Raw genomic sequence first — 26,382 nt, 5'->3', positions numbered from 1 at the left:
TTTAATTTTACTTAGGAGGACTCTAAAAAATATGTGGAATACGCAACTATTTTTATTATTTTTAGTGGTTACTCGAATGAATATGAAAAGTGACATTCACTTTTACACAAAACAAAGAATACCTGAATCATGTTAATTGATAAATACACTTGATAGTGTGCATTATATTTTAACATTTTTTCTTGTAACGTAAGTTTATCTTCTGTGTCCACTAAAAATATTAAATATACACTCACAGTTGCGTTTTCTATCGTATTTTATTTTATTGTAATGGTGTTTATAATGTATTTGAATTACGACAACTCTAAATGATATATATAATTTAGAATGGAGGCAACGAACTTGGCGATGTCACCCCGCGAAACGCTCAAGCCCCGCTCAGAGCACAAAGCGCTAGAAATGAATAGTAAACCTAACCAAGTAAGTACATTTTTACAAAGTAACTTTGCATCTTAAAACAGACCCAAATGAACATGAAACAAAAGAAAACTGTTATGATTCAAAAATCGAATATTATAAAAAATCGTTAATATTTTTTCAAACCGTTTTGTTATTGAAGCACTTTTAACTTTTGTAATAGAAATGTCCGATTTCTGTGATTACACATTACGAATCGTATCGTGAAACTTTCATCTAATTTATTTATTGTCCCTTTAATTTAGTGATATTCATAATCTACTTAAATAAATTGTATTTGGGTATACATCGCAATTATAGATTTGTTTTTAGTCTACATTTTGAATGATTTTGCCTACGCTCATGACATGACTCAACTGAACTAACTCAGAATACTCTGTAAAAAGATATCAACTGCAAATAAAATTCTAATATAATTTATTTATTATTAAGTTTGATAAACCAGCACATAATCACGCTATTGTTAATATATTTTTTCTTAACAGGTGGGAACGGTGTTACTATACGGCGTGCCAATAGTGTCACTAGTCATCGAGGGTAATGAGAGATTGTGCCTTGCCCAGATATCGAACACCTTGCTTAAACAGTTCTCCTACAACGAGATACACAATCGGCGAGTGGCGCTGGGCATCACATGCGTTCAGTGCACACCCGTACAGCTGGAGATATTGAGACGAGCTGGAGCGATGCCTGTTTCTTCAAGACGATGTGGTATATTCCTAATTACTAACTATTACTAAAGAGTATTAAAAGAACTGTAAATGTTCCACTGCTGGTCTAAAGCTTGCATTTGAAAAGAAGGTGCAGCTTAACCCATCAATGGTCATTGCACATGCTGCTTTGCTCCACTGTGAGTTGGTGTCTACACATGTGATATAGACAAATCCATGTTTCATCACTTAACATTACACGACACCTACGTCATCATTTAAATTTTCTAAAAACAAATGAAAGATAATTAAATCTCAGTGACGAACTTTGAGCCCCAATCTAGATTTAAGACTAGAGAAGAATATGTATATAGCCATATGAAATAATAAAAAACATTGTCATAGTTTTCCACCTATGTAAGTTTCGATGCTATGTACTCCTGTTTGATACATGTTATATTGTTTGACATTTACGGGTACTGCTCCACTTTTAATGGACGCAACGGTATTTTATATTCTTATAGACCTTTCTCAATGAAATTTCCAGATGACGTAATGGTTTTTTGAAATATTTTCGATAGTTTCTCTCAACTCGTTTTGTTTTTAATATCAAGCAGATAGGCGGACTGGTAATATCCCACCTCACGCGCAATCGCCACTGTTCATTAAATATTAATCATTTATATTACCAAACTATTATATATTACATCTTAGTTTCCAAGATAGGTGGCACACCTATCATGGAAACTAAGATGTTATGTCCCTTGTGCCTGTAATTACACCGGCACACATTTCAAACCGGTATACAATAATAGGTACTAAGTATTATTGCTTTACCGTAGAATACATCATTAATTGGTGGTACTTATCCTGACAGGGTTGCACAGCTCTACCAAATAAAACTCGGGTAATTTTTTCCAAACACTCACCAGCTAATATAGATGTGGATTCATTAATTAGAATCAGTGGCGGCGCAAGATCGAATCTTTATGTGGGCAAGATACAGTTTGCGAGGCCATTGTGTTTTTTTTCAGTACTCTGATCCCAACGTTATGTTGTACTTTTTCAAATTTCGCGAGGCCATGGCTGTTTGTTACCAGTAGCGCAAGATCGAATCTTAATGTGGGCAAGAGTTTGTGAGGACTGAGGCCCTTGGTTTTTTCATATTAGAATTATACAAACTCTTTCAATATATTTTAACATGAAGGTAGGTAAGTAAGTAAACGACCTGTCTAACAGCTAGAGTAAACATTTTTAACGTTTCAAACGATTTATTTTTGACTGGCTCAGGCTAATATATTAAATATTCGAGATTGAAAATGTTCTCTTGTTATAGAATCGTCTTTTATTGGATTAAAGTAATTTATATGATATTAAGGCACATATATTCTTTTAGAGGAATCGAATATTCTCTCTTGAAAATTACGTCAATTTCGATTCATTTTTGAACTCACGTTTAATGTATTTATTTAAGTATTTATGCAATTAGGTATTCCGTTCTAACCAACTAAATATTCGAAACTAATTTGTAATTAAAGTTGATACACGTAGGTTTATCAACTTCTAGTGAAAGCCCTAATAATTAAACCAATTAAAACATACTTTGTTCGAGTAGTCTAGAGGATACAGTAGCAATTTATTCAAGTAAGCATAGCGGGAAACCTTTCTTAGTTCGCCTGTAAATCACAATTGAATAATAATACTTACTACTATTTCCAATAATATAAAAGTTATGAGCGTGTCAGCTGCAAAGTCAAAGTGTAATAATTTTAATATAAACTAGCTAAACTTAAAAAACATACTTATTCTGTTTTGTGTAGAAAAATTATTATTATTTAACGACCACTATAGTCGATTAGTTATACACCGGTTTTCATGGGTACGCCACTCCAAAGTCCCGGGTTCGATTCCGGACCGAGTCGATGTAGAAAATTCATTAGTTTTCTATGTTGTTTTGGGTCTGAGTGTTTGTGGTATCGTTACTTCTGATTATCCATAACATCACTTTAGCTACTTACATTGGGATCAGATTAAGGTACGTGATGTTGTCTCATATTTAGAAAGTAACATTTAATTTACTGTAATATAATTATATTGACCCGTTTTAAAGAAAATATAGGTAAGTACTCGAACAACAAGAAAACACTTCAATCCTCTCGCGCCGTTCTAATCTTGAGCACTTCTGCTAAAGCAATTCTCTGTGGATTATGTTCACTTAAAGCGTCCCAGTACATAAGTATCGGAGCTTAGGTAACTTTCAATGATACGCACCAGTACTGTACTACAGACACCCTCACATGTAAACCCTGTATTGTGATAAATTCACAATCTTTATTTCATTCTTAATACAGAATACCATACCAGTGCCGGATTTACAAATCTGCCGCTAGTAGGCTAGTAGGCTTTTTGCAACATTTATGATTTGTGTTCCATCGTCCTCATTACATCGGTTTTTTCCCATTATTTATTTATTTTTTTTTTTTTTTATTTATTTATTTATTTATTTATTTCACACACAAGTTTATGTTTACATTATTAAATGCCAGCCCTGAATTCCAAACTAGCTTTCGCTGTGTTTTGGAAGTCAGTTCCTTCCCAGATTTTAGGTTACAAATTGTTTCTTATTATAAAAGTAAAAGTAAATGGAAAATTAAAAAAAATAATAATAATAATAATAACAATCAAATCACAAAAGAAACTATTTATAATCATACTGTTTATAAACTAGGCGAAATTTCTGGAAGTTATTAGATTATTTTTCCAACCCGCTATGTAGTGACGAGTATACGGATTACATAATGTGTATAATTATATATCTAATTTATTTTACAGAAATTAAAAAAAAAACATATAATTATAATTTTTTTTTAAACTTCTGTAAGATAATAGCAAATTTGGGCTAAATTTACCTCCCCTTTAAATCTGCCGCCCTAGCTTCCAGCCCACTTAGCCTTTTGGTAAATCCGCCACTGCAGAATACTCTTAATATCTAGGTAATCTTTATCTAGGTAGAAATATATTTTATTAATTTACTATTTTATCTGTATTGCAATATACTCTTAATATATTTATTCAAGATTAAGTTTGATTGTATATTAAATCCACTCTTAGTGGCGGCGTAAGGCCAACGGCAGCGCGGTGCAAAGGGCATGCAAAGAAATTTGAAAAAGTACGACTTAACATTGGGATCAGAGTACCGTAAAAAAAACAAGGGCCTCGCTTTGCGCCACCACTGTCCACTTATATCCGTTGGCATTGTAATTTTGAAAAAAAAATATATTGCCAGTAGGTATAGAAAGTTTCTGGTCTGAATATAGAAAATCGATATTCTTCCCATGGTTAACTATATGTGGAATGTTCACTTGTCAGAAGACCATCTTCGTTATTAGTTCTGATATTAAAACAAAAAGTGTCGCCTATTGTAAGGTGGTTCATTGAAGAAGCTGTCCTGGCCAAAAATGGTTCTTACCATTAAAATACTTGATGGTTCTTATTCATATTTATCATTTCAATAAAAAATTGAAGCTTAATAAAATGCAAAACTAAGTCCTCTGGGTCTGGTAGTAAAAATAAATCATATCAAGATATGACGGACGCTGGCAGATGAGGATTCCCATTATGTACATATACATAAAATGAATTAATTATTATATTAACATATAGAGTGCTCATATTATTGTTTCGATTAAACAGGTATGATAACCCGTCGGGAAGCGGAACGCCTGTGCAAATCGTTTCTAGGCGACAACGCGCCGCCTCGGTTACCCGACGATTTCGCGTTTGCCGTCCACCACGAGTGTGCCTGGGGATGTAGAGGTGCTTTTCTACCGGCCAGGTAATATGTCGTTCTTATGTATGTAATATATCTTTATCGACCTCCTCTGTTTAATTGTTAGTTTGTATAGCTTCATCAAAATATTCAGTTTTTCTGACAATGAAATTTGGACTAAGCTACTCCTTATTAATGATTGATATATCCCAACATTGTCCTGTCGGCTCTCGACCGACATGACCAAAATTAGTTAAGAGAACATTTTAACAAACTTATTTTTATATATCCTTTAAATAATTAGTATTAAGTATCGTTTTTATTTATGAACACGTTTGATTTGATTTTGTATCAAAACTGCAAAGTTCAAAGACTGATTTTTAATGGTCGTTTTATAAGTTTTAATTAAATTTGAAGCCTCGAGTTAGGATTCTGTTATACCGGACAGAACCAGCAAGATACTGAGTAATTACTCTTGTAAGCGGCTTATACTGTATAATTAATTATTTTTAGTATTATACACCATCTATAAAATTTTGTTGAGATGTTTTTTAATGTCTAATATAAAATATTATTTTTATATTAACGCAGACTTCAAATAAAATGTACTAGCTGGCAGAACGGCCAACGCCCTTAGACATTGACGCTTTAAGAAATATCTTGAAAGTACTACTAGCCTTTATAACTAAGATAGTACGTGCCTAATTACACTTGTATTATATCTTATGCATCGATGAAAATTCTGGATCAAAATACTATTGGGAAAAAGGAATAATATAAAAATAGTATCAATACAAATTCCTTGTGAAGTTCCTTCTGTTGGGGCCAATTAAGGCTGAGAAATCCGTTCCTGCGCTGTATGAAGCATTGTCATCGGATTGAATCAACATTTAATTATGTATGTTGGGAGAATGAGTATTTAGCTCATATTAATAAAACTTTAGCTATAAAGCTCATGTCAAAAAATCTTTGGTTAATAAGGAATACAATACAAGATTAAAGATAAAAACGCGTAGATTTTTGGTGATTTTTAGGCAGTACTTACTTTACTGACGTACTCTGAAATTGAAATGGTGAATTATAGTAACTACTCGGTTTCTTATCGGTTCTTCTCGGTGCAATCTACTTTCCGAATTGGTGGTAGCTTTAAATTTTATTCAACTCTGTATTCATAATTCGAAGTATTTTATGAGTCTACCTGAATCAAGAATAAGTACATATTATGACTTGTATGACTTGATATTGTAAGTTAAATAAAAAGTAGCAAAAATCAAACTACACACTTCCGTTTTCATTTAAATTAATCTTTTGTTTAGGTATAATTCGTCGCGAGCGAAATGCATCAAGTGCGCCTATTGCGGCCTATTCTTTTCTCCGAACAAATTCATCTTTCATTCACATCGCGTTGGGCCTGGTGACAAATACGTCCAGCCTGATGCAGCCAACTTCAACTCCTGGAGACGACACATGAAGCTCAGTGGCAGTCCACCAGTAGAGGTTGTTCACGCGTGGGAGGATGTGAAGGCCATGTTTAATGGTGGAACAAGGAAGAGAATGCTGTCTGCTGCTAGGTAAGGAACATGTTATGTCCTTTTGTTAAAAATATTCTAAGATACGACTATTAACTGTGTTAGTCATAATATAAATAAACTCGCCTTTATAAATCCGGTCAATATTTAAGATTACACGATTGGAATGCCTCTGGGCAACAACCTTTACAGTTGCAGTTCTCTACTGCAGAACATCTGGTTTATATATATCATATATAAACTATATATCACATTTAATGATGTCTTGCTTTTTTAGCTGATGTACAAAATTCAGCTTCTTAGTTCTCTTAATTAATATACTTATATATTCTTATCACATTTTTGATTTGGACATGTTAGGAGTAGTTGTGTAATACAATCACTTTATTAAGTTCGGCTTAAAATTGTGCTTCAGAAGAGTACCAATTCGCAGGCCCGAAGTGGAACCGGAGGCGAAGCGTGCTGCTGCCAGTCCTCCAGCACACACACCAGTTCCAAGGCTTGCGGACTATGTATGGGGAGCTAGACTTCCATTGCCATACGCCTTACCCTGGCTAAAGCCAACTTTGTGGTCACCTGGTAAGTAGCTATTTTAAAACTGTCAAAGTCATTAACTGAGTACAGTTCTATAGGTATAACTATTAAAGATAAAAAGAAGATTTTTTTAATGTCTTGAAAGTACAAGTAATGATGTTGTAATGTAAACCTTGAAAAAACAGTTGAATAGATTAAAAAAATCTAAACTGAGCAAAGGAATATCTTGATACAATTTGAAGCTTATATTTTCCCAAGATTTTTGCATCACCGACCAACCTAGATGAACTTCGAACACAAGTAAAACAAAAGACAATTAGGTCCAGATTTCAATACGTGATCATTGGTTCAGATGGGCACTGCCACTGGGCAATCTTACTTACCTATCTTTATATAATACGTTTTTTAACCGTTGATGTCGTCGTAGGTGCGTTAACTGCTTTAAGCAGCGTCGGTGCCATTGAAGAGCCTCGAGCATTCCGTCCGGTGCGCTCACATCGCTTAGAGTCCCCTCAAACATCACCAGTAGTCTCGCCGTCGAGATCGCCAAACAGGTAAAACCAATTACTAATATTAAGGTTATATAACGAATCACATAATTTTCGGTTCTTAATTTTTTCCAAATTTAAAAGTAATAAAATGAAAAACAATTATATAAACACTTTTTGTGCAATAAGAACCATTTTGTATTTTATTACCCCGTAATATAACTTTGTCTTTTCCCATATCCCAAATCAGGGAAGACTCAACATGATATATATATGGTTTGGGATAAACAGTATACAGTTATTAATATGACATATATTTTCTACAAAGATCACCAGCAACGTCGCCAAGACAGTCACGTTCACCAATTCGTTCCCCGCTCCGCTCACCGCTCCGCTCATCGCCCGCTCGCTCCTCTAAAAGCGACAGAGATAGCGATGAGAGCGTTGACATCGAAACCACAGAGGAAGATCAGACAAAGGACTTGGTGAGTCAAGCGTGTATATATGATTTTCACTTTTATAAATAGTATTATTTTAAATAAGTTATTAATAAAAGTACCTACACTATTTCAATTTCATTTAAAAATACTTATAACGTATCTTATAGCAAGCGGTTCTCAACTCTGGTTCCAAGTGCTTTTATAAACCGCGTAAACGTTTCTCAAAGATGCAATTTAATACCTAAGTATTGGAGCAATCGTATTATCTGGCGACATTCGAACCAAACGGAGCTCGAATTGGATCCAATTTAAAAAGTTGGAATAAAATTTTTCCAATCACAACCCCGGCGTAATCTGCGATTAGACTTCTTTTTGAGTTACTTAGTAGCGTTTTACAAATTTTATTACTCGATATATTATAATATAATACGAATCTTTTGGAGAATTTATTATTATACTTAAATGTTTAGTATAGATTAAGTACAATTTAAAACAAGCACTACGATTTACTAGTAGGTATATAACTAATATAACGCAGAATATAATTAAATTAATAGATAAATAAAAAAGCAAAATATTATTGGCATAACAGTGTGAGTTCCAAATATTCAAATTCATTAAAAAAAAAATTGAAAGGTGCTCCGATTAATTCAAATTCGCTTCCCAACATTCGCCATTAAAGTTTCAAACTGACACATCCCTCGAGACGCCGCCATTTTGTAGAAATAGCGAACACGAGCATTGCACGTCGTAAACTCTGTAATTACTGGCGTGCCGAATTCAAATGGACTTCATTTCGGTTTTAAATAAGAGAAAATGTTTAATTTAGCGCTGATCGGATTCCCTTGCACCAATTAATTGGGGATTTACTTTTTGTTCGATGAAAAACGGAACTTTTTACAATTCTATCGTCCTTTATTGAACGTTAAATAAGCTTCGTTATATACAGTTTTCTTTTGATTTGTAAATATATTTATATTTAGAATTTGCAAATGAGGCGAATTCATTGTAAAATTATCATTATTCCTTTACGTTTATATTAAGCGTATACAAAGATATATGTATGTAGAGATTCTTAATGTTTGACAATTTGTAAATATGCGAAATGTTGCAAGGTAATAAAACAAATCCTTTCACTCTATGCAGTATAACATTGTTCCATTGTGTAATTTTTAACGTTTGTAAGAAAAGAAGAAAAAGTAACCCGCCATACGGTTCACGATGTAACCTAAATACGAATTCAGAGAGACAATTGCTTTCACGAGTTGTATACACGAATAAAGAGGTCATGAAATTTGAAAGTCTATTTGCTAGTTTTACAATATCCATCTTTTATAATACAAAGTATCAACGTCTATTGTTTTGCATTTATAAATAAAATTGGCATATAAATGTCGTTGCCGATTTTAGTGTATTAAGATTACATAACGTAGGTTATTTAATATTTAAAAATATTAATAACACAAAAAGTTTATATATGTTTTCAAATCGAAATAACTTTCAATAACTTAATAATTATTGAAGTTGGCAAAACATCCCCATGTACTTAAACGCGTTCTCAAAATTAAACCAAAATACTTTTTTTACGAGCAAGCGAGATAAATCGCTACACCGATGATCATGATTAATAACAAATCCGTATTTGTCTGTTTGTGGGGCGTGTAATTAACTACCCTCGTCCCGGGAGCCAACCGTATGTCATTCATATGCTTATTCAATTAACTATCGCCTCAGGACATTGCTACATAATACATCTGTATATTGTTATATATTCTCCTTGATTTAACTAATAGCATTTACTTTTATGATATTCTTTTTTTAAATAGGTTTTTGTGGTAGATATTTGCATACTAATTAAAGTTTATTGCATTATTATTTGTTTTTTTTTTTAGACGAAAGTTTGGCTGAAATAATTGTCCGTACCTACGCAGTTGTGTTCAATTTCCCTTTATTTATGAAATAAAGGGACAATCCATAAATATCCTAATACGACAAAATGCGCTTGAGGAAAAGGTTTGGTAACATGGTGAAACATCATTCGATGAATGCAGGATTTCTTCTAAACATACAATGGAATATAAACACATAAAAATTTTGTTTTGCTCGTAAGAAGATCGTGAACGATCTTCGGTAAAACTTTGCCTGTCAGCATATCTTGGCTTTACCTTCTTATATGGTCTGTTCTTCTAGAGGGTTTCAGCTTATTTATTGAGCTAAATATTTTAGAAGATTTGTCTAATATTCGTGTTATTTGAGTTACCTTGTCAAATAGTGTGTGAATAGAATTATTATAGTATGAATCAAATTTAATCGTGCCTACATTTTTACCTACACTGGGCATATTTTGAGTAAAGAATATTAAAAAATAATTTAAGGTTTTGCGTTTGTCATAGAAATAATGGGTATAAAATAGAAAGAAGTTATGTAACTACTTTTGCATTGTATATTAAGTCGTTTGTGCAGGAATAAAATGTTTCTGCAATATGTTCCCAAAACTCAAACTACATACCCCTGTTTTTATATTTAAAAAAAGTATAATAAGACGTTTTTATGCAATTAGAGTCCATGGATGATAACAGACTTTGTGAATGAAGCGATCTCCTGATTATTTCTTTCTTAAAGCGAAATTATATCCGAGTTCTTGGACTATTATTTCTGATCTAGTAATTTTTCTTTTCGGTAGTTTATATTTAAATAATAAAGTAAATATATTTTATTACAGTAGGGACATTTAAATTGGAAAACTAAACAGCATCTAAACAAAATAACAAATTTGTCTTGAACATAAGATAAAAAGCCACACTTTAATCGTTTAAACGGCTAATACGTGACTAAGGCGTAGGGCACACAGCACTGATTTATACCGACATCAAGTGGGACAATTGAATCGTCTAACAAAGTATCTATTAAGAACGTGACCGGCGTGTGAAAACCACCCTTGTTTCGGTGTTGTCTTTAATGTTCGTTCTGAGGATTAAGGTCGATTCGTCTTTGTGATTGGAAATGTTTGTATTCGAGTGAGATCTTGAAAATATATCTGTATTGTTTGGTTTGCTCGAAAGTTTTTACAGTTTAAGATAAATTTAGGCGAAATAAATCGATTATTATTGTTGATACATAAACTTGAACTCTTCCACTTTTTTCCAATTGTAAGTTTATTTAGAAAGAGTTTTTATTTATTTTATATTATTTTATCTTCATATTCAAAAACTTATACGTATACTAACAATTTATGTCAGAAAGAAATACTCTATATTTCTTGTAATGTTTAATTGTAAGGTTGATTTACCATTTAGATTAAATAGATATTATATTTAAATATTAGTTACCAAATTTTCCCGCGCTTTTGCTTTGTGTGTCACTCGAGATGACAGATGCACAACTACACGGATAATATATATTTAAACAAAATTTAAATCTAATATTAATTAATTATTTGTTCAAGATCTGTGTACTACATATCTATTTATTTTTGTAAATTTAGTGTATGATATTTATTTTTAAATATTATTATTAAATCCAGATATTTATGAACACTACCAATGCGTGCTATAAATAATTATTAAAAAAAAAGCATTAACGTCTTTACATTAAATATTCATAATACATTCCCTTACTTATCATTCATATCTATTAGAACAACGTTGTTTTGTTTACAAAACGACTCAACGTTTTAATTTAATTGAAATCGACAGTTTGTCGCCGTGATCGAGTGTGCTTGTGAACGCGCCTTTATTTGTATAGAACGCCTTTATAATCGTATATGGAAATCAATTCTTTATGCAATAAATTGGTTACTCGATTTTCACCACCGACTATTGGACATTCACTATTTTGACAAGTGTGTTACTTACATCTGTTGCAATATACAGTCAGAGTAATAAAATCTTCTTCAGTTTTCAAATTCATTTCTTTATCAATTCTTAAGCTCTTAGTAACTTTTGAATCTAAACATCAAATCATTGCGACGCATGTCATTCTTAATCGGTAAAGCAGATTATCGCTCATACTGAGTACACGAAAATAGATCTTAAGATGACGAAACTTTTCTTACCCCGACTGTACTTATGGTTGAAGAATTCTGTGCAGCCCGTCTGGGTAGATACCAACTCTCACTCTTTGAATGGAGACTGAACCTGTATAACTACAGGAACAAGGAACGTAACATCCTAATTCCCAAGGTTGGTGGCGCATTTATTGAGTCTCCAAAAGATATACACTAAACATAACCTTACTTTAATTAATGTAAGATTTACAAGTTGTGTGATTTTAACTAAAATAGATCACAGATTCCACTAAGTAAAAATATCGAAATACAGTTACGATAAAAAGTTAATAAAGCATAACAGTAAAAAATCCAATAAAAATTGTAAACTTACATTGATGTATATGATCTGAGCTTTAAGCTTTTAAACAAAAAACAGATAAGTTATTAATATATATATATATATTTATAAACCTGGCAACACTGCTCGCAGCGCTTCGTTAAGCCGATCGAAATCTAGACCGGGTTTAATCTGATTTAGGATTATTTATTTCAAAACAGCCCGTATTGTTTGATGTTAAGTGATTAAAATATTTTAATGTTGATTGGGAGAGCAGACGTTAATCATTTGTTTATTTCAATACTCGTAGCGGTGGAAAATATTTCTGAAATTATTATAATAACATGTAAATATAATATTTATGAAAATTTTGGCTATTAAAATGTAAAAAAAATGAAAAGAAGAGCCACTGTTACGTTTATATTTGATATAATTTTGTTTTTTTAACAGTTATTACGAATTAAAGTAACGTGAAAAGGAACGTATTTCAAAACACTGATTAGCGTTCAGTGACGTCACTCCTGTTATGACTACTTATTTGAGGTTATGGTTTTAAAAAAGTGAACTTTTAAACGCAATTAGCGTTGTTCGAATTAAAATGGAAGATGGGTTTGTTAAGGCAGACTCTAGATTCCTCTTTTCAGCTTGAAACCACTTTTCTCTCAGTATTATGTCAGCAGGTCAGCGGTCAGCAGTCAAAAACCATTTATTTGAAAACTTTTTTGAAGTAGATGAACACATTGGCACGAAACATACGTGAAAAAAGTTTTTATTCGGATTTCGATTCGTCCGTTTTCAATTTTTACAAAAAAGTATTTCAAAGATCGAGAAAAAATGCATGAAAACCAGTGACGAAAAGTACGATCAGTGGGCCAGTGACAGACAGAAGTGACGTCATACCAAGTATAGATCCGTTTTCGCGCAAACATTTCAATTGACATTTTAAAACCGCATTTTTTGCAGTAAATTACAATGTTTTAGATTTTTAACATACTTGTGATCAATCCTATAGTGAGTTCTATAAAATAAATACAAAAATAAAAATATCGCATCTTCCCTATATATGTTATGTTATGATTTTTAAAATAAAAGGCTAATGTAGCGTGCGTAAGATTATAGTAGTAGCTAAATCAAATGTTCTAATAATATAACTTTTTAATTACTCCACACATGACTAGAAAATTTCATTCGATTTTGAATCAGTACTCGCTTTCATTGCTTTAATGTGATGTAACATCACTCAAAGTAAACGCTCTTCTGTATTATTCATAATAATGATATCAAGTTTACGCAGGGATTTTTTTTATTGTATAAGTTAGCGGACGAGTATATGGGCCACCGGCTGTAAGAAATATTAACAAATCCTTACATCGTCAATGCGCCACCAACGTTGGGAACTAAGATGTTATGTCCCTTGTGCCTGTAATTACACTGGCTCACTCACCCTTCAAACCGGAACACAACAATACTGAGCACTGTTGTTAAGCCCTACCACCAAGTAACGTAAGTAACGTAAAAGTAAGATGTGATAGTGGTATTAAAATTCACGCAAATCCACATCAATGTATGGTACAGTAAGTTTTCAAATTGACATGTCATTCTCACTCGCGAAATTGAGTTCTTGCGAAAAGTACTGCATTCAATACATAGTGATAAATACATATTTTACTTTATGATCTTCACGACACCATTATTGTCATATTCAACACCTTGAGAGACCCTATTCATACAGAAAGATATTTTTCTTGTCAAATTATAAAACAAAAGACGTTACAAAACCAAAAGGGAATGCAAATTATTGATGATGTATGTAGTTACTATATACTTATTGATATATTAATAATTCATAATTAAACTGACATTACTTTGGAAGTATTAACGAAAATATGCCTCGTTATACACTATCGAGAATTTCTTTTCCAATTATGTTCTAGTAAATATCATTGTTCCTTTCCTTGTTTCACTACAATTTTGTTTTTATTTTGAGTTTTCCTTATATCATAACACTCCATAGTAGAATTATTACACTTACCTATTGATTACCAGTGTATCTGTGACTGAGAAATTAAAAAAAAAATTAATTAAATTATATAAATAAATAACTCGTAATACATAATATATTGTAACTAATTAATAAATGTTATGTTTACACGAAACAAGTGGTTATTAACGATTAAATAATTATGAGCTGGCAACCCTTCCTTTGAAGGGATTACCCCAAGGGTCCCCGAGGCGCGTTAATTACTATCAGCTACGTCAATCATTCAGCTCCGACGCCTTTATTTAATAAAGTTTATGTACAAATACGTAAATAAATACTTAATCGTTAATCGATATTGATGACAAGGTTACTGAGTTAATTTTATTTATTGGTTGAAGTTTGTGTTAAAATGTGAGTTATATCATATTATAAATAGATCTATAGACAGTATGGACGTATGGACGAAGTCGCTTTATTTTCCTGTCAGTATCTCCGCCGGCTTCTTAAGTAGTCGACAGATTTTGATGCGGTTTTCACGTAAAGGAAGAGATATTGAAAGAACATTAAAAAAAACGGATGTTGAAAAATCAGTTTTTGTACTCTTACTAATTAATGCTGACTACAATTATGAAAGTACACCAAAATAATGAACTAAAATTTAAGGTCTTAAGCTTTAGACCTACAAATTCTCCGCGAGAGCAGATATCTTAAAAAGTGCTCATTATAACTATTTTCGTCTCCAATAAAGTAATCTCATCAATATTCTGATTATAACATGTTTTATTTAAATTAGGATTTTAATACAGCTTAAAAAAGTCTTTTACGCTTTATCATTTTTCAATTTCAACAATTCGTATATAACCGAATTAAAATGATAAGCAACAAAATGTCGTTTATTGCGAAACAGAAGATTCTGTAAGTGACTTCGTTTCTCACTCGTGAAATGTCACTTTATCCAGGTGTTCTTCGGTCATCCCCTCCCTTAACTCTCATGATCATTATATCATGTATTTTACACATTTAACATTTAAAACGATGCAATGATTAAATAAAGTTAAGATTTATTGAAATAATTTCAAAAAAGGAACGAGTACTATAAAGTGCGAACTCGCGCCGAAAATTATTAAAAAAAAAAAAAAAAAAAACGGGCCGTGGATCCCTAACGATACGTCGTAACATTTTACAATCAAATTATTGAACGAATGCTACTAGCGATGCTATCTATCAAATAAAACTAAGGGCGACCCTCCCCCTTGATGTGACGTTTTGTTTTTGTTCTTCAATTGTTTGTATTAATAACGTTTAAGTGCATTATAGTTTTTTGTTTAAATAATTTAGTCAACCTTCTAATTCTGCTGCTAAATAATACAAGGGTCCAAATGTAATTAAAGGAACAATACCTTTAACATCTTAAATCACGTATTTGTAAACGCAGTGACAGTAACTATTTCTTCCATCAACAATGTGCCACCAATCTTGGGAACTAAGATAGTATGTCCCTTGTGCATGTAATTACACTGGCTCAATCACCCTCCAAACCGGAACACAGCAATACTGAGTACTGTTATTTGGCAGTAGAATAACTGGTGATTGGGTGGTACCTACCCAGACGGGCTTGCACAAAGCCCTACCACCAAGTTTTTGTTTCTGGCAGTTGAAAAGTCAAACGCAGAAATCTTCTATGTACTTATAATTGGTCCATTTTCTCGTCTAATATGTTTAAGTACATGGGGCTGCATAATATAACATATAGAAAATACCTCTTAAATATCCTCAGCATTTAACCCTCAGTTCCGAATAAGTTTCGTCAGCATTAAACATAACTATAATCTTGTAACAGAAGAAAAAGATCGACAATTTTCAATTAATGTTACTTTATTTTTTTTTTTTAGCAATGCTTGGAATTGATGGTTAATCTATCTGGACATACATTAGTCTGTATTGTCAAGGTTTGCCAGATTTTAAAATCTATTGGTTTAAAAATCGAACGTGACAGGCAAACACAGCTGTACATTACTTCCAATTTTGAAAGACCTTGTCTTAATTCAAATTGACAAATGATTTAATCTGATTGGTCAATTATCAGTTGCATTTGAGGACGCTATAACCGACCAATCAACGTCCAGACAGATTAGTTATTACCAACATTTCATTACATTCAAAATTTAATATAAGAACTTATTACTATGAACATTTTGCTTTGGATTTATCTCTTGAATTAGAATAATACTAGATACTCATTTCCGATACACGTAGTTCAGAATGAACAACGAATATGAAATAAGGTTATTTCATTTAAATATGTTATGTAAATTATATAAGCATATTTGTAACTCTAGTGCGTTCTATTAGTAAAACAGTAGGTCCTAACATTATCTACGTACATTTCAGGAATTCAATGAAAAAATCTATTCCTATCTATTTAAGTTATCGCTGAGCTACTTTCGGAGGTTTACAATCTATGTATATCTTTATGCTGTGTAAGATGGAGGCGTTGGGCGTGCAGAAACTTGTATTAGTACTGGATAGGTCGGACCAGTACAGGAGTAAAGATCGCTCAGCGCGATACAGCAGTCGATTTGGTACTGTCTTATCTCATTTGACAGATAAATATTGTCATCTCTATCTCAACCTCAAGGTTAGAAAAAGATAGCAAGTTTTTAGAACTTATCCGTTATATTTCAGAATAGTTAGTGATAATATCTCATACTTTTAAACGTATCTTCAAATAGTTTCAGACAAGAACACGAAATTAATCTTTTTTAGGTCAATAGTGTAGGCAGTTTTTTTGCATTACAGACGCATGGTGGGATATGCTCTAAACTTACTCCTCAAAGGGTGAGGAGGTCATAGCCAGGGAAATCACAGGATGTTGTTATTGTTGTTGTTGTAATATAATGTATTTCGAAACGCGTCACATCTTCTTGTATATGTAGTATAAGAAGATGTCGCTCGTAGTTTTTTAGTTAAGCATTACAAAATCGCCGCAAAAGAACTGAAAACGATTTACGTTTCGTAGCATTGCTTACAAATGCCGAGGTAACATTTAATTTTTTTATTTACCTAGTTAGTTTTGATGACATTTAGGCCTCTTTTTATTGGTGGGGCCGACTGCGGAACATTAATTTTGTTACTTGGCACAATAGACTTTTTGTCGCGTGGGTGATTTATTACAGATAATACTATCTATATTGATTGATAAAATAATCATTTAAATATAATAATAGTATATGTAACTTACTAACGTATATCCAACATAAAAATAGTTTAGTATGTAATATAGACTTTTATTTTATTAGATTTAGTTTGTGTAAAGAACATATTCTTTACTAGCTTTTTATTTGTACCAAGAGACCACAGCTTATTTCGACGATGTCAGGTGCAAATCCCACTAGCCACAAAATTAGTTTTTTTTTGTGGCTTTTATCTGTGCCTAAGAGGATCACAGATTATCTCGCCAATGTCACGTACGATGGAGAAGACACGATCAAGTAATTTAATCTTGTCAGTTGTCAATGACTTTGTGTTTGACACTGTCAAATTGACAGTACGCTGGAAGGCCATGTAAAGGTATGGTCTGTGCTGGATAGCAGTAATAAATACGTATTCAAAGTATTAAGAGATGAAATTAAAGATTAACAGTGATCACATTACACTTATATTACATAATATACTTACATTTATACTTACATTACATAATATTATAAAAAGATATGTTCTTAATTTGAATAAAATAAACATCGTGAAGAAAAACTAATTGTGACAGTTTGTTTTAAAGCTAACGTATAAATAATAAAATATGGTTTATAGTAATCGCGTGCACCTCACAATAATTATGAAAGTTTAATCGATGCAGGATTTATTTATTTAACAGGACGCCATTGTGCGCAACAGCTTAAATAATTACATAGAGAGATACGTTAATATTTAATAAATGCAGAGTTAATAATATGTAGAAAGGAATATATAATATTTAATTTTCGTTTAACATAATAATTGGATGTATATTTTATTTTATAATAGTCAAAGCTTTATCATTAAAAAAAAAAAAACATTTTAAGTTTTAAGTAGTCTGTGTCTTAAGTTAGGTGTCAGGTTACTTGCTTACGAGTTGTCATCACTGTCCATAGACATTGGTGCTGTGAGAAATATTAACAATTTCTATCATTAAAGTTATTCATTTCGGGATATTTACCATGTTTTTTATTTTTGTTCGGTGGAGCTCGATAATTCGAAATTATCTACGAATGTCTTGTTCACGAGACTGAAGTTTGGCTGAATTTCTATCATCGCCACCGAAAAAGAGACATCTGTTTTGCCCGTAGTTGTATTTCGTTGAGACCTTAATAGTACGACATAATATGAGTTCCTATTAATATAAAATAATATTTTTATTTCAAAAAATTATAGGAAAACCAGTATTTAATATGTAACCCAACTTCGTGAGATAAATGGGTGTAGATTTAAGATTTTCAAATCATAGGCTTTGTTAGTCGGTATGAGTATGAGTATATTATTAATGCAATTATACCACTATGATGTTGGAACTTGCTTGTATTCTATTTTTTTTATGGTTTAGCTTGGTGGACGAGCATATGGACTACCTGATGGTAAGTGGTCACCATCATCCATAGACAATGATGCTGAAACACAACAATAGTGAGTACTGTTATTTGGCGGTAGAATAACTGATGAATGGGATCCAATACACTTTTATATATATTGATGTTAATTAAGGTCGAATATGTGTAAATTGTCTTTAGTAAAATATTTCTGATGAGGTTTCACTTACCGAGGTATATTTTTATTGTGACATTTCTATAACGTATTTAAGTCTATACGCAAACTCGATTGCTTTTAAAATTAAACAACAATAATTACTGCGAGCTTTGTCAGTTACGACACTATCAGTGAAACTTTTGAACGAACGCGTGATTCCAAAACTTTTGCGTGATGTTTTTGTTGACTGTCCAGTGTAGTTAGAAATAACAGATGTTTACACAATTCCATAGAATAGAAATATGTAATGTATAATTTTATAAAAAAAAAAAAATTTTTTTTTTACATACTAAAATAAGCTAAAAAAAAAAAAAAATAACCACTGGATGGAAACAAACGTAGTTTGGAGGTCAAATTATATTCGTTATTCGGTCATGAGAAATAAAACACAAATATAATTAAAAATACACACACATATTAATATTTATTATTCATGTAATGGTTTATAGAGATGGACATACCGAGAGATTACAACAGTTTTTATTTTGTCATGAATTATCATATTACCAAATTAATTAAAAAGGAGGATATATATGCCGTTTGCGTTTTACCGCAATTATCTCTTACTCGCTCTTACTCTTTCTTCGCTCTTCTCTTATTTGCGTTTCAATTAAATCAGAAGTTTGAGAAGCACAGAGAGCGATTGCGTTACAGTTATTAGTTAAGTGATAGACGATATACGGTTATTAATATAATCGTCCGTTCGTGTCGCATCTGATAATGGATACGAACACATCGTGACTGTAATTGAAGTACACACGGCGCTTTAACACGACACACGTTACACTCGAGTCTGGCTTTGCTTTGGTGGATACGAATATAATTAGACCAATTTACTGCTTAAGTATTTACGGTATGACAAATATGAAAGCAATTTTTCAGTTTAAAGAACTTTATTCTCATTACAACGTCATTTTTAACTCTAATTTAGTTATTATTTATCTACTTGGTAGGGCTTTGTGCAAACCCGACTAGGTGCTACCCACTCATCAAAAATCAAAATCAAAATAAACTTTTCATATAAATAAATTATTACTATAAATATTTTTTTCAGTTTAAAGAACTTTATTCTCATTACGACAACGTCATTTTTAACTCTAATTTAGTTACTATTTATTTATCTACTTGTAGGGCTTTGTGCAAACTCGACTAAGTCTCGTTTTTAAGTCTATACGTAAACTCGATTACTCTACCAAAATAATATATCCTCAAATTGACCTGAAATTCAAATGCCAACATTATTTTAACATATTTTTTTGCGGGTTTCAAATGATGGCAAAGATATAATCGTGCGGAAACCTGCTTATTTTGGATAAATTCTGCCACCCGTATTGAAGCAACGTAATGGAATAAGCTCCAAATTCACCTCTCAAGAGATTAGGACACTTTATCTTTTTATTTTCATGTTATAGGTTGGCAGAAGGTTTCTTAGTCGTAGATCATGTACAGGGAATACATTTTCACCTGTCCCCACTGTGGATTAGGTAGATTAGACTATATGAAAATCAATGATTTATAAATTCACCTCTTAGAGATTTTATTTTGTATTCAGAATTTTAAACAATTAATTCGACATAAATAAGGTTTGTGGAGTCAGTCAAGATTTGAAAAAAATATAATATTTTAATGATTATTAACCTTTTAAGGAAACTTGACTTGTAACTTAACTTAACCATTATAGTAATATCTAAATCTATATTAATATTATAAATGTGAAAGTAACTCTGTCTGTCGCTCTTTCACAACTGAACCGCTGAACCGTGTTTGATGAAATTTGTTATAACCACTTCTTTTGCCTAACAAATGACAACCAGCACCACGAGGGAAGCCGCGGGCGACTTCTAGTATAAAATAAAAAGCAACCAAGTGCAAACAAATCTTACTAATCGAGGTTCAGGGTAGCTATTAGTTTTATCAAACAATGAGAACAATAAGCATTGAAATATTAAAGTATTTCATTGATAATCATTGTTTACAGAGGTGTTCCTGGCCGTGTCGTTCAGCACCTACCCCACGGCCCGAAGACTGCTGGAGTGGTTTAGTGCCGAAGATAGAGAGGGAAGAGGATCGGGAACCCTGGCGGTTGCCCGACCTGCGCCCCTCATTGCATTACATGCATGATCGTGGTAACATCTTGTTCTCAATCTAAAGCTTCCAAAAAGTCATTAGTCATTAGTCATGAGTTGTACCTAACTAATGTAGCACCTGACTAAAATATTGTTTTTTTAATGAGTATGCCGTGTACACATGTTTAGGAATATAATTAAGCTAAAAATAATTTTAGACTGTAACTCAAATGTAACCCGAATTATATTCTGTTTGTGTGCCTAAATAAATAAATAAATAAATAAAAAAAAAGTAGGGAAATCACGAAAGAGCGAATTCTCTCATTTAAAATAGTCGTTTAAAAGTTCAAAGTATAGTAAAGTATAGCACATATTGTGGAAGGACTTTGTCTAAGTACATTTGGATAGTTACCGCCCAGTTATAGGATATTTACCCCCCAAACAGCAATACTTTGAAGGAATTTCTGGTTGCAATGTAGTCTCAATACAGGCACAAGGGACTTAACATCCAAAACTCATAGTCCAATGAAGAAACGTTTCATATATCTGACAGCGCTATTTCTATAAATGGTAATCACATATCATATTTAAAGGTTCCTATGACGAAAGAATAGTTGCGTTGAAAACGTCCCTTCATTTCGTGAATGTAATGAAACATGGGTCCGCGATTAAATTAAGTTAAATAATATCAATTATTTTCTTGGTGGTTTTCTATGAAAATATAATACAAAAAAAGTATTTTAATCATGATAAGCAATTAAATTCTATTTTAATTGCTTATCATGATTAAAATACTACAGCCTAGATATTTAATCTATAAGATCCAATACAGCAAACTAGTAATTAATAAATAAGATTAAATATATAAAATAAAATATAAGACAACATCACATACATTACTCTGATCCCAATGTAAGTAGCTAAAGCACTTGTGTTATGGAAATCAGAAGTAAAGACGGTACCACAAACACCCAGACCCAAGACAACATAGAAAACTAATGGTAATCTACATTGACTCGGCCAGGAATCGAACCCGGGACCTCAGAGTGGCGTACCCATGAAAACCGGTGTACACACCACTCGACCACGGAGGTCGTCAAAATCCTATATTTATTTTTATACCAACATAATAAAATATCAAGATTCAAGAATCACAGTTTTCAGCATAAATAATACCTACTACTAAATAGATATATAATATAATACAGCTAAATGAGGAGGCGCTTTTTTCTAACGCTAAACTGAAAAAATAGTATCACCCAATAAACGTCAAACTTATACCAGGAGATTATGAAGCGCGTGGAGGTATTGGTTATCACAATAAGTAGCTATGTAGCCAGCAATTTGGTTTGCTTTAAATCTACACTACTGGTGTGATAAGCGTTGATTTTTTTTACGTAGGTATATTATAATGTCGTTCCGATGTCAGTCGCGTCCATTGTTAAGAGCAATCAACTACGCAAAACATTTTATTTGCACAAGTTTGCGCGGAAACACAGGTTCACTATATTCTACGGATTTGTCGATTTGGATTAAGAGCACTCTCTGACATTGAAACGACCAGAAATTTCATGTGCAGTACCAACGGCTATACGCGCTTTTCCAGGCACAGGACTGTACACGCTGTTACTGAGAATTTTCTGATAAGAAAATTTGCTAACTTTTTATTGAGCCGGAGTTGGAACTCAAAACCTCAGGATCTTCAGCCTTTATTTAAAGCCACTAACGACACAGTATACCATATAGTCTGTATAAAAGAAATATCATTAACTGACTCATCATGGGGTCACCAAAAGTATAGGTCTGTTGTAAATTTTGTTTAGTTATTTTTTTCTGATACGAATTTTTGAAATTTTAACTTCAGAAATAATACCTTTACATTAAATTGGACGAAGTGGGGATGGCCAAATTGTAGTATGTATAATCTATGAAAGCTGATAATTATGTCATTATCGTATATTTAATTAATAGTGACACTTTGTAATCTTTTAGCGTAAATAAAAAAGTAAGGAGAAAATGTTATAACGATATTTTTAAATGCATATTTCCTTGTGCCCGTGGCTTCGTCACGTTCGCTCGTCGCTTGTCTAAATGATCCTTCCACGTCGCAATTAAATTCGGCTTAAGCGCCTAGTTGGCGGTCGATACTTTATTGAAAACGTTAAGCGTAAGTTACTAAGTAATACACTGTCGGTAAGGCTTTGTGCGAACTCGTGCGAGTATATACCACCTATTTATACAACCAAACAGTAATACTTTGTAATGTGTTACTAGTAGGTACAGCAAAAAGCAGGGCCGTCTTTAGGGGAGGGCAACCGTACCCCGGTCCGGGTACTGCCCTGCGGCCTCCACATTATTGAGGGCCACATTTTCAGCAAGTTAACAAAAACCGAGATATAGTCAAATTATAATAATGTTAAATAATGTCAAATTATAGTAAAGTTAACGACACAAGTAAATAAATCATAGCTTAGTGATTGAAATGAAAATGTAATGAATTCATGATAATATAATTATTAGGTTGTTCACGCTTCTGTTTGTCTAGGGCCCGCACTGCTTTGTGGCCCGGGGGCCTCCAGACCTTTAAATCCGACTCTGGCAAAAAGAGACATCTAAATAGGCTGTTTGACAATACGAAAAATAAAATGTCAATTAATGTAATCAGTGTAAATTATGACTTTAAAAATGGTTATTTGTTAACGAAAGTTGAAAATAATACTTAATTTATACATAAATCCATAAATAAACATGCATTTTTCAAACGATTGTCACGTGACACTAAATGCTCCTGATCGTCCGGGCTTTTGATGAAAAGTCCCTTGATTGTTAACCTTGCGTTTCAACTACATGTACAGATTAAAATACAGGCAAGTGATGACACCTACCCCATTGAAGCGCCATATTGTCCTAGTAGTGTTTTCGCGCGCTATTTAAATATGTAATTTTTAAGATGATATGACATTATTTATTTAATATGATATTATATTTTTATTAATTTTTAAATAAATAATTAATTAATTAAATGCACTAGAAACAAAAAATCAGCTTTAACTGGGTTCCTTAACCTCTACTAAATAATATAAAATGGATTTTAAAAACCAGTCAAATAGCCTATTCCCATGATTGTCAACACACATACATTTTTAATATAGATATACAGTTAATAATTTTTGTATTAAAAATGTCTTTTGTATACATAAAATTATTATATTATAATTAACATCTAAGATTATCTAATAACAACTAATAATTCATAAGTTATCTGTGCACCATAACACTAACCTATATTAATAGAAATATTTATTAAAAAGTTAGTATACATAAAATAAACCTTTAACTACTACATACCGTATATGCGGATTTTTTAAATAAAAAACATTACAGTAGACTTTTAAATATTTATCTAGCATATTTTTTTCTTTGAAAAAAAAAAAAACTATCTTAAAATATGAAAACTACACGGCAAATTACCTACAACACTAGGTGTGTGTGGTCATAGAACGCCTACGAATAATTAATATCTCCATTTTGTTTGTGGTCATAGAACGCCTACGAATAATTAATATCTCCATTTTGTTTAACTTTTCCCGAATTAAAATGATCGGTGATAATTAATCAGTAGGATCCTACAGAATATCTTACGACTGACGGTATACGTCATACAACAAAAATATATTTTATGAATGATTTTATTGAACTGCTAAAATACTAGAAAATATGTATTTCATAAATAAATATTTGTAGCATGTAGTCTAAATAAACTGTTATTCACTTACATGTTTTATCAATTGTTTTAGAAAGAGATAGCTGCGCGGCTTGCGTCGCCCCATTACCTCTACTACCGCCCCCTGCACCAGCGCCGCACTAACTACATACTATAATCTATTAGAATGGAACACAACACACAAAGCGATAAGCAAAAGTATCCATAGATGGCACTGTGTTGCAAAATCCTTGACATTTTGTAATGTTACCATGTTTATACCGCTTTAAAATTTCTTATAGAATAATAATAATTACCGTTCTAGTCACAATGTAAAGTCATGTAGAATTATTATTTGTAGATATAAATATAATTTTAAGTAGGATAAAATGTCAAAGCAATTATAATGAATTTAATTCATAATTATGTTATTAATTTAGAATATTGTAGCTTCAAAAAAGAGTAATACAACTTTTAATTGAATTTATGTAGTACAACTAATATTTAAATTGTAAAGATCTGGCTAAACAAAAAAAATATGTCATATTAATTCTGGTGAGCAATTGTTTTTAGTAATATTGTATCTTAAATTAAAGTAAACTATTGTAAATAATTATAGACATGTAATAAATACGTTTGAAATCGTACCCAAGTGCAAATCCTTATGATTGTATTTATATCGATAAGATAGATTTTAGTGTAATTTATTTCAGTAATATCTTACGGAAAAGTGTATAGCAAGTATTGATAATGGCGAATGTCGAAAATTATTATTAGGATTTAAAAATATAATTTCAGTCTTCAATACATATCATAACTTCCTAGTCTATTGTATAATTTATATATAGTATTTATTATAGACGTAACCTATTAGCTGCACATTTATTACACAATAAATAAAATTATATGAGAGTTTTTGTTTAATTTAAGCCCATTCAACCCTTACAGTTGAAGAAAATAAGCCTCAGGATGCAAATAAATTCACCTTGTTCTAATATTTGTGAAAAAAGTAAACGTATAACTATAATGATGATGGCTATTATTTTAGTTATTTAAAAGACTCGCAAATCATGAGTAATGCTTGTAAACAGAAAATTTCCTACCATATGATGTATATTTTAAATATGTATGTGTAGATTAAGACATTGCATCGTAAGGTATTTGCGCGTATAGATATATAATTCAGAAAAAGAAAGTGAAACCTTTTTGAATTCCTTAAAAATAATTTAAAATCGAAAATATCCTTTTTGGTTTTATTTATATTATTTTGAAACATTTAAGTATACAATTAATTCAAAATATAGCAATATTATTTATATTAAATAGTCCTTATTCCCATATCAAATGTTACTTTATTGTGAAAATAAAATGCTCTGTCAATCTTGCCCTATATATTATTGAATATTCATTTTAATTTGTACCAACAATTTCTTCCACAGATATTTTAGTATAGTACGACACAACTTAGATGTCGCATCGGCAAAATTCGTAATACCGATCACATCCGAATTGAGTACGCTATCCCAAATTATCAAAATTTAATATGATCTTTGCACAAACGTTATAACTTGTAATATCATATGACCTAATATATTCGTCGATTTGACGCGTCGATTAAAGGGCACTTGCTTTTTCTGACGTGTGAATCTATAGCGACGAATAGCGTCGAATGGCGTGATAGGGAGTTATTTCTATTGGTTG

At 31.9% G+C, this 26,382-nt stretch overlaps 1 protein-coding gene across 1 annotated transcript; it reads left to right on the top strand.

Moving 5' to 3' along the window:
• Positions 1-327: 327 nt before the first annotated feature.
• LOC124534855 (SKI family transcriptional corepressor 2) lies at positions 328-25,417 on the top strand. The gene is made up of 9 exons (XM_047110882.1): positions 328-420; positions 903-1,128; positions 4,761-4,902; positions 6,153-6,407; positions 6,781-6,944; positions 7,327-7,453; positions 7,716-7,872; positions 20,891-21,038; positions 24,776-25,417. Exons 1-9 carry the CDS (start codon positions 328-330, stop codon positions 24,844-24,846), a joined length of 1,383 nt encoding a protein of 460 aa, XP_046966838.1. The 3' UTR covers positions 24,847-25,417.
• Positions 25,418-26,382: the final 965 nt, after the last annotated feature.

This window comes from Vanessa cardui, chromosome 13 (assembly GCF_905220365.1).
Source record: "Vanessa cardui chromosome 13, ilVanCard2.1, whole genome shotgun sequence".
Lineage (NCBI taxonomy): Eukaryota > Metazoa > Arthropoda > Insecta > Lepidoptera > Nymphalidae > Vanessa > Vanessa cardui.
This window is presented reverse-complemented; position numbering and strand designations above follow the sequence as displayed.

Coding starts and splice junctions, on each gene's coding strand:
- LOC124534855 (XM_047110882.1), top strand. CDS start 328: ATGGAGGCAACGAACTTGGCGATGTCACCCCGCGAAACGCTCAAGCCC. Junction 421..902: donor TGAATAGTAAACCTAACCAA/GTAAGTACATTT, acceptor TTTTCTTAACAG/GTGGGAACGGTGTTACTATA. Junction 1,129..4,760: donor TGTTTCTTCAAGACGATGTG/GTATATTCCTAA, acceptor TCGATTAAACAG/GTATGATAACCCGTCGGGAA.